Raw genomic sequence first — 10,112 nt, forward strand, 5'->3', positions numbered from 1 at the left:
TTGAATATTTCAAGTAAATGATGGCGTATTTTTAAAATGTAAAACTCATGATTTGAGCTCATGCTGTATTTGATTGCAAATATGCAAATAAAACTTACAATTAATTATCCTACTCCTATGTGAAAAAGTCAACAAATATGAATAATTTAGTTTCGCATTTGCATGGTCAGTCTCATAATGTCACGCCGTTGCTGGACCGACGCTTGAACAGGGGACGTAACAAATGTTAAAATAATGATCATCAATTTGTTATCTCCCGTAACTCTGCATAATTTTATCGACAGCAACATTGCGTCGGGCCGATGTCGGGGTTTATTACGTACATTTATACACAGTCAAACGGTATCGGCGCGACAACGGACGACGACACACGACATATGACGACGTCACCCGACTGAAATCGTCAGTCGGCCGACGAAAGCTTGCTAGCTGGGGTGTTTCAGACACCAGGCTTGACGTGTGGTGTGTTTTAGACACCAGGCTTGACGTATGTTGTGTTGTGTTTTAGACACCAGGCTTGTCTTCTGATGTGTTGTGTTTCAGACACCAGGCTTGACGTGTGATGTGTTTCAGACATCAGGCTTGACGTGTTGTGTTTCAGACATCAGGCTTGACGTGTGTTGTGTTTCAGACATAAGGCTTGACGTGTGATGTGTTTCAGACCTCAGGCTTGACATGTGATGTGTTGTGCTTTAGACACCAGGCTTGACGTGTGTTGGGTTTCAGACACCAGGCTTGACGTGTGATGTGTTTCAGACACCAGATTTGACGTGTGTTGTGTTGTGTTTCAGACACCAGGCTTGACGTGTGATGTGTTGGGTTTCAGACACCAGGCTTGACGTGTGTTGTGTTGTGTTTTAAACACCAGACTTGACATGTGATGTGTTGTTTTTTAGACACCAGGCTTGACGTGTGATGTGATGTGTTTCTCACACCAGGCTTGACGTGTGATGTGTGAAAAGGGGAGTGAAAGGGGGAGGGGGGGTCAGGGGGGTGGAGGTAACATTTACACTTGGTTTTATTAAAAAAAATGTACTAAATATTTGTCTTGGAACTTTTTAATCAGAAATAAATATTTCTGATCTGCAGTTGCCTTTCCAAGATAACAAAAAGAGGCATTGAAGCCTTGGTTTTCTTATAAATACTTATGCACATTTTAGCAACCAGAATTATGCAGTTTAGTTCTTTCAACAGAGTTGCATGCATTTTTCGATTTTTAACTCCAAACATGATTTCATGCACAGTTAACTTTATCTGTTTATCCAAGTGTACCCAAATATATAATTCAATTTGTTTCCAAAACTCAAGCACCACTGGGCAAAAGAAAAAAGTGTTCTATATAGTCAATGCTATTACTACAGTGTGAACAAATATTGTCTTCCACAACTTTCATTTTACATAACATAATATTTGTGGGGTAAATATTGTGAAGTAATTTCCATTGTAATACTCGTAGCCTTGTCTCTTTAACCGATTCAAAAATCATCATCCAATCTTTCTTGTCAATTTCATAATTAAATTTCCTCCTCCAAATCCAATTGCACACGGTTCAACAAGTTTCATGCTTACTAATTCTTTTCTGAACTGTTGTGCGTTGTGTACTTTCTTACCACGATAAGAGGGGATATCCATCAAATCAATTTCTTCCTTTGAGGTGTGTTGTGTTTCAGACATCAGGCTTGACGTGTGTTATGTTTCATACATCAGGCTTGACATGTGTTGTGTTTCAGACATCAGGCTTGACGTGTGTTGTGTTTCAGACACCAGGCTTGACATGTGTTGTGTTTCAGACATCAGGCTTGACGTGTGTTATGTTTCATACATCAGGCTTGACATGTGTTGTGTTTCAGACATCAGGCTTGACGTGTGTTGTGTTTCAGACACCAGGCTTGACGTGTGTTGTGTTTCCGACACCAGGCTTGACGTGTGATGTATTTTAGACACCAGGCTTTACGTGTGTTGTGTTGTGTTTTAGACACCAGGCTTTACGTGTGTTGTGTTGTGTTTTAGACACCAGGCTTTACGTGTGTTGTTTTGTGTTTTAGACACCAGGCTTGACGTGTGTTGTGTTTCCGACACCAGGCTTGACGTGTGCTGTGTTTCAGACACCAGGCTTTACGTGTGTTGTGTTGTGTTTTAGACAACAGGTTTGACGTGTGTTGTGTTGTGTTTTAGACACCAGGCTTGACGTGTGCTGTGTTTCAGACACCAGGCTTGACGTTTGATGTGTTGTGTTTCAGACAACAGGCTTGACGTTTGATGTGTTGACTTGTTGACTTGTGTTACAGGCTTGACGTGTGATGTGTTTCAGACACCAAGCTTGACGTGTGCTGTGTTTCAGACACCAGGCTTGACGTGTGTTGTGTTTCAGACGCCAAGCTTGACGTGTGCTGTGTTTCAGACACCAGGCTTGACGTGTGATGTGTTTCAGACACCAGGCTTGACGTGTGCTGTGTTTCAGACACCAAGCTTGACGTGTGCTGTGTTTCAGACACCAGGCTTGACGTGTGTTGTGTTTCAGACACCAGGCTTGACGTGTGTTGTTTCACACACCAGGCTTGACGTGTGTTGTGTTTCAGACACCAGGCTTGACGTGTGTTGTGTTTCACACACCAGGCTTGACGTGTGTTGTGTTTCAGACACCAGGCTTGACGTGTGCTGTGTTTCAGACACCAGGCTTGACGTGTGATGTGTTTGAGACACCAGGCTTGACGTGTGATGTGTTGTGTTTCAGACACCAGGCTTGACCTGTGTTAATGTTGTTGTGTTTCAGACATCAGGCTTGACGACCCGGGGCCGCGACGTGGCGACATCTTCATCCAGCCCGAGCCAGACCTCGGCCCCATCAGACCCGTCAGGTCCGCCCCCGCTCCGCTGCCCCCCAGTCCCCATGGCAACCACACGGTCACGTGGCCTGTCAAGCACCACGACCATGATGGCGAGAGTGAGAGTGAGCTGGGGAAGGAGAATAGTGAGAAGGATGGTCAAGCTGCCGGCGGAAGAGTGAGGGTCCGAAGAGAAGTCACCAATCCGACCTATCCGACCACCCCTGTAGATTCCAACAATGGGCCTGTAGACAACAACTCAACAGTGACAGAAGCAGCAGACACAACTCAACCAAACACATCTCAGACAGACAAAACTACACCCACCAAGCCAACGATGACGTCTACAAGGGACAAATCCACCAATCCTGCTTATACTACACCCTTCCGTTCAACCAGCACCCCCAGGGCCACCCTAACCAGCACCCCCAGCGCCAACCACAGCACCACCCTCACCGCCACCCCCAGCGCCACCCTAACCAGCACCCCCAGCGCCACCCCCAGCATCACCCTCACCGCCACCCCCACGCCCACATCAGCAACGTCAGTGACAGGAGCCAAGGCGGACAATGACGCAGCTGAGGACGATGATATCAGGAACGCAAAGGCGGCCTCCACACAGGACGGAGGGGGAGAGGGGGAGTCGGACTTTGGGCGGTACGGCAAGCTCGCCTTCGGTCTGGCCATGGGCGCTGTGGTCCTCCTGCTCTACGTGCTGGCCCTCGTCATCCTCGTGCCCCGCTGTCGTAAGCGCAGCCAATCGCTCACCCTCAACACGCCCTCTCGTCACGTCACCAACGGGAAGGAGAGTGACGTCATTCTGATGGGCGAGCGGCCCCACAATCCCCTGGCCCCTATGACGTCAGCCACGGGGCTCAACGGAGAGTACATCACAGCCGTCGACCTGGACAACAACGCGGGTGGGGATGGGGAAATGGAGGGGGAGAGGGAGGAGGGCGACAAGGATGCTGCGAGGAAGGAGGAGGACGAGGAGACGAAAGGACAAGAAAAGTAAGGCTACATTGTTCTGTCTGTCTCTCTCTGTCTCTGTCTCTGTCTGTCTCTGTCTGTCTCTCTCTGTCTCTCTGTCTCTCTGTCTCTCTGTCTCTGTCTCTCTCTCTCTCTCTCTCTTTCTCTCTCTCTCTCTCTCTCTCTCTCTCTCTCTCTCTCTCTCTCTGTCCCTCTCTGTCTCTCTCTGTCTATCTGAGTTTTGATCAGCTGGTTGAAGTTATTTTATTCAAAGAATTTTAAATTACAATTCTGAGTGCATGTCATCAAATCAATGGGACACAACATATAACAATTGTAAGCGCTTAATCGTGCACTAAAACAGCAGACGATTTCTTTTGTCGGACGATTACTTCTTCTTCTTCTTCTTTGTTCATAGACTAAAACTCCCGAGTTTACTCATGGTTTTGCACGGTAGAGTTTTTACTTGTAAGTTGTATAACCGTTGTTACCCCGCCATTCAAGGCAGCTATACGCCGCTTTAGGGGGAGGCATGATGGGTATTTTCCGTGCGCATTTGGTCTTGTGCTTGCTTGTACACACGAAGGGGGATAATAGTCCTTACGGCAGGGAAATGACGACCTGACTATAAGGCACTATCAGGTCTGCACCTAAGTTGACCAAGAAGATCAGAACAATATCCATGCATCCGCAACCCACCATGCCGTCCGTGTGTTTCATAAAAATCGTTCTTTCTTTTCATCTATCTTTCTGTCACATCTATATCGTTCTTTTCATCTATCTTTCTGTCTCATCTATATCGTTCTTTTCATCTATCTTTCTGTCTCGTCTATATCGTTCTTTCTTTTCATCTATCTTTCTGTCACATCTATATCGTTCTTTTCATCTATCTTTCTGTCACATCTATATCGTTCTTTCTTTTCATCTATCTTTCTGTCACATCTATATCGTTCTGTTCATCTATCTTTCTGTCACATCTATATCGTTCTGTTCATCTATCTTTCTGTCACATCTATATCGTTCTGTTCATCTATCTTTCTGTCACATCTATATCGTTCTTTCTTTTCATCTATCTTTCTGTCTCATCTATATCGTTCTGTTCACCTATCTTTCTGTCACATCTATATCGTTCTGTTCATCTATCTTTCTGTCTCATCTATATCGTTCTGTTCATCTATCTTTCTGTCACATCTATATCGTTCTGTTCATCTATCTTTCTGTCTCATCTATATCGTTCTTTCTTTTCATCTATCTTTCTGTCACATCTATATCGTTCTTTCTTTTCATCAGTCTTTCTGTCACATCTATATCGTTCTGTTCATCTATCTTTCTGTCTCATCTATATCGTTCTTTCTTTTCATCAGTCTTTCTGTCACATCTATATCGTTCTGTTCATCTATCTTTCTGTCACATCTATATCGTTCTGTTCATCTATCTTTCTGTCACATCTATATCGTTCTGTTCACCTATCTTTCTGTCTCATCTATATCGTTCTGTTCACCTATCTTTCTGTCTCATCTATATCGTTCTGTTCATCTATCTTTCTGTCTCATCTATATCGTTCTTTCTTTTCATCTATCTTTCTGTCACATCTATATCCTTCTGTTCATCTATCTTTCTGTCTCGTCTATATCGTTCTGTTCATCTATCTTTCTGTCTCGTCTATATCGTTCTGTTCATCTATCTTTCTGTCTCATCTATATCGTTCTGTTCATCTATCTTTCTGTCTCGTCTATATCGTTCTTTCTTTTCATCTATCTTTCTGTCTCGTCTATATCGTTCTTTCTTTTCATCTATCTTTCTATCACATCTATATCGTTCTTTTCATCTATCTTTCTGTCACATCTATATCGTTCTTTCTTTTCATCTATCTTTCTGTCACATCTATATCGTTCTGTTCATCTATCTTTCTGTCACATCTATATCGTTCTTTCTGTTTATCTATCTTTCTGTCACATCTATATCGTTCTGTTCATCTATCTTTCTGTCTCATCTATATCGTTCTGTTCATCTATCTTTCTGTCTCATCTATATCGTTCTGTTCACCTATCTTTCTGTCTCATCTATATCGTTCTTTCTTTTCATCTATCTTTCTGTCTCGTCTATATCGTTCTGTTCATCTATCTTTCTGTCTCGTCTATATCGTTCTGTTCATCTATCTTTCTGTCTCGTCTATATCGTTCTGTTCATCTATCTTTCTGTCTCGTCTATATCGTTCTGTTCATCTATCTTTCTGTCTCGTCTATATCGTTCTGTTCATCTATCTTTCTGTCACATCTATATCGTTCTTTCTTTTCATCTATCTTTCTGTCTCGTCTATATCGTTCTTTCTATTCATCTTTCTTTCTGTCTCGTCTATATCGTTCTTTCTTTTCATCTATCTTTCTGTCTCGTCTATATCGTTCTGTTTATCTATCTTTCTGTCACATCTATATCGTTCTTTTCATCTATCTTTCTGTCTCATCTATATCGTTCTGTTCATCTATCTTTCTGTCTCGTCTATATCGTTCTGTTTATCTATCTTTCTGTCACATCTATATCGTTCTGTTCATCTATCTTTCTGTCACGTCTATATCGTTCTGTTCATCTATCTTTCTGTCTCATCTATATCGTTCTTTCTTTTCATCTATCTTTCTGTCTCATCTATATCGTTCTTTCTTTTCATCTATCTTTCTGTCTCATCTATATCGTTCTGTTCATCTATCTTTCTGTCACATCTATATCGTTCTGTTCATCTATCTTTCTGTCTCATCTATATCGTTCTGTTCATCTATCTTTCTGTCTCATCTATATCGTTCTGTTCATCTATCTTTCTGTCACGTCTATATCGTTCTGTTCATCTATCTTTCTGTCTCATCTATATCGTTCTTTCTTTTCATCTATCTTTCTGTCTCATCTATATCGTTCTGTTCATCTATCTTTCTGTCTCATCTATATCGTTCTGTTTATCTATCTTTCTGTCACATCTATATCGTTCTGTTCATCTATCTTTCTGTCTCATCTATATCGTTCTTTCTTTTCATCTATCTTTCTGTCACATCTATATCGTTCTTTCTTTTCATCAGTCTTTCTGTCACATCTATATCGTTCTTTCTTTTCATCTATCTTTCTGTCACATCTATATCGTTCTGTTCATCTATCTTTCTGTCTCATCTATATCGTTCTGTTCATCTATCTTTCTGTCTCATCTATATCGTTCTGTTCATCTATCTTTCTGTCACATCTATATCGTTCTGTTCATCTATCTTTCTGTCTCATCTATATCGTTCTGTTTATCTATCTTTCTGTCTCATCTATATCGTTCTGTTCATCTATCTTTCTGTCTCATCTATATCGTTCTTTCTTTTTATCCATCTTTCTGTCTCATCTATATCGTTCTTTCTTTTCATCTCTCTTCCTGTCTCGTCTATATCGTTCTGTTCATCTATCTTTCTGTCACATCTATATCGTTCTTTCTTTTCATCTATCTTTCTGTCTCATCTATATCGTTCTTTCTTTTCATCTATCTTTCTGTCACATCTATATCGTTCTGTTCATCTATCTTTCTGTCTCATCTATATCGTTCTTTCTTTTCATCTATCTTTCTGTCACATCTATATCGTTCTGTTCATCTATCTTTCTGTCTCATCTATATCGTTCTGTTCATCTATCTTTCTGTCTCATCTATATCGTTCTGTTCACCTATCTTTCTGTCACATCTATATCGTTCTGTTCATCTATCTTTCTGTCACATCTATATCGTTCTGTTCATCTATCTTTCTGTCACATCTATATCGTTCTGTTCATCTATCTTTCTGTCTCATCTATATCGTTCTTTCTTTTCATCAGTCTTTCTGTCACATCTATATCGTTCTGTTCATCTATCTTTCTGTCTCATCTATATCGTTCTTTCTTTTCATCAGTCTTTCTGTCTCATCTATATCGTTCTGTTCATCTATCTTTCTGTCTCATCTATATCGTTCTGTTCATCTATCTTTCTGTCTCATCTATATCGTTCTGTTCATCTATCTTTCTGTCTCATCTATATCGTTCTTTCTTTTCATCTATCTTTCTGTCTCATCTATATCGTTCTTTCTTTTCATCTATCTTTCTGTCACATCTATATCGTTCTTTCTTTTCATCAGTCTTTCTGTCACATCTATATCGTTCTTTCTTTTCATCAGTCTTTCTGTCACATCTTTATCTTTCTTTCTTTTCATCAGTCTTTCTACCCCCCGCGGGTTAGGGGAAGTCCCATATTGGTTGGGACGAGAAAGAATTTACCCGATGCTACCCAGCATGTCGTAAGAGGCGACTAACGGTTCTGTTTCTCCTTTTACCCTTGTTAAGTGTTTCTTGTATAGAATATAGTCAATGTTTGTAAAGATTTTAGTCAAGCAGTATGTAAGAAATGTTATGTCCTTTGTACTGGAAACTTGCATTCTCCCAGTAAGGTCATATATTGTACTACGTTGCAAGCCCCTGGAGCAATTTTTTGATTAGTGCTTTTGTTAACAAGAAACAATTAAGAAGTCCCATCTCCCCCTTTTCCCCGTCGCGATATAACCTTGAATGGTTGAAAACGACGTTAAACACCAAATAAAGAAAGAAAAAGAAAGATCAGTCTTTCTGTCTCATCTTTATCGTTCTTTTCATCGTTCTTTTCATCGTTCTTTTCATCGTTCTTTTCATCGTTCTTTTCATCGTTCTTTCTGTTCTGCCTTTCTGTTCTGGCAGGTACTTGATCTGTGCGTTAAGGATTGTGATTGAATAACAACTGTGTGAATGGTGCTATACTGAATGAAAGAGTGTGACATGAAGTTCTTGTACATCATTGTAAAGAGTGTGAATGACGTTTTAGTTTAGATGTCAAGCGCTTAGAGCAAGCCTTTTTAACGAAAGTTTTTGATTTAGCGCTATATAAATGTTCTTATTATTATTATTATTATTTTCCACAGCTTTGTGTCCTCTTTCCTGATTGGCCGCCTGAGCTCCAGCAAGCCGACTGATGCAGACACCCCCCCTGACGTCAGCACGGCCCGTGCAGATGACGACAACGTCTTCGTTTCCTCGCCGGGCAATGACGGCCAGACCACACCAGACGATGCGGGCGAGAAGCAGACGACCACTGACGTCACTGCTGACACCAAGGATGGTACGACCTTGACCCCGCCGGTAGAGGAGAGTGACAGCAATGGAGGCAACTCTCTGGCTATTGGAAGCGGAAGTGACGGCATGTTGATGTCTGACCTTCAGATGTCGGAGGAAGGAGAGGGGTGTGTGAGCAGCAAGCCCACTGATGTGTAGTGTATACTGCAGGTCGCCTCAATCTCTATTTCATTTCACACCTTTCCTTCTCAGTCCTCCCTCATATTTTGGTAATGTTTAACTTTAGCCTTGTAGATTCCTAGCTCACAATTCCCTGGCATTTAAGCCTCACATTTTGCAATAAAATACCCTTGTAAGCATAACAAGTCGTTTTAGATACCTTTAAAGTCACGGAAGGAACTCAGTGTAAGGGTGCATTCCGTTTACATGCGTTCAGAAGGAATCATCGCCATTTCAAAAGAGGGGAGGCAACTCTGTCCGATTCTGTCGATATTAGGAAAGAGGGGAGGCAACTCTCTCCGACTCTTGCCATTTTCGTCGATCAAATGACCAAATGAATCCATTCTGCTTTAGTTTGGAACTCAATCCGTTAATTCATTTTAAGATATATATTCCCTGTCTTGATTACCAGGACTTGTAACACAAATCAGTCCTAACCCTAACCCTAACCCTAATTACCAGGACTTGTAACACAAATCAGTCCAAAAAGGAATTAGATTGTGAGCTAGCGATGTTTTTCTCTCTGCTTTGTTTGTTTATTGTTATGGTATTTGCCCTGTGCCAGCTGGTATCTTCCCGGTCTCACGTTATGTTTTTACCTTGTTATGGTATTTGCCCTGTGCCAGCTGGTGTCTTCCCGGTCTCACGTTATCTTTTTACCTTGCTATGGTATTTGCCCTGTGCCAGCTGGTGTCTTCCCGGTCTCACGTTATCTTTTTACCTTGCTCATTTTCCCTTTTTTGCTGATTTTCTTTTCTGTTTTTCTCTTTTTCTTCGTTTTGTTTTTTTTTGTTTTTTGTACGAGGCAACAAAACCAATATTTTTTCATTGCATTTTCCATTGGCTTGTCTGCTCCAAAGAAAATATCATCTTTCATGTACAGTTCTTGTTGTTTGTTGGGTGGGAGCAATTCCGAGGAGCAATCTCTTGACCAGCGGTCAATCAGACTGCTGTATCAGACTGCTGTCATCATCATGTCTGTTACTAACTGAAGGTGTATGTATGTATGTA

The 10,112-nt window shown here is 41.5% G+C and overlaps 1 protein-coding gene across 1 annotated transcript in view; it reads left to right on the top strand.

Annotated features, from left to right (window-relative positions):
• Nucleotides 1–2,311: 2,311 nt before the first annotated feature.
• The window catches only part of LOC138979089 (uncharacterized), a gene marked incomplete at its 5' end in the record, with an annotated part of 8,578 nt that continues 777 nt past the window's right edge, over nucleotides 2,312–10,112 (top strand). The window contains 3 exons of the mRNA XM_070351901.1: nucleotides 2,312–2,392; nucleotides 2,774–3,836; nucleotides 8,732–10,112. The exon at nucleotides 8,732–10,112 is cut by the window's right edge and continues 777 nt beyond it. Coding sequence (XP_070208002.1) covers nucleotides 2,312–2,392; nucleotides 2,774–3,836; nucleotides 8,732–9,080 — 1,493 coding nt within the window. The remainder of the gene's footprint in view (nucleotides 2,393–2,773; nucleotides 3,837–8,731) is intronic.

This window comes from Littorina saxatilis, linkage group LG10 (assembly GCF_037325665.1).
Source record: "Littorina saxatilis isolate snail1 linkage group LG10, US_GU_Lsax_2.0, whole genome shotgun sequence".
NCBI classification, from domain to species: domain Eukaryota; kingdom Metazoa; phylum Mollusca; class Gastropoda; order Littorinimorpha; family Littorinidae; genus Littorina; species Littorina saxatilis.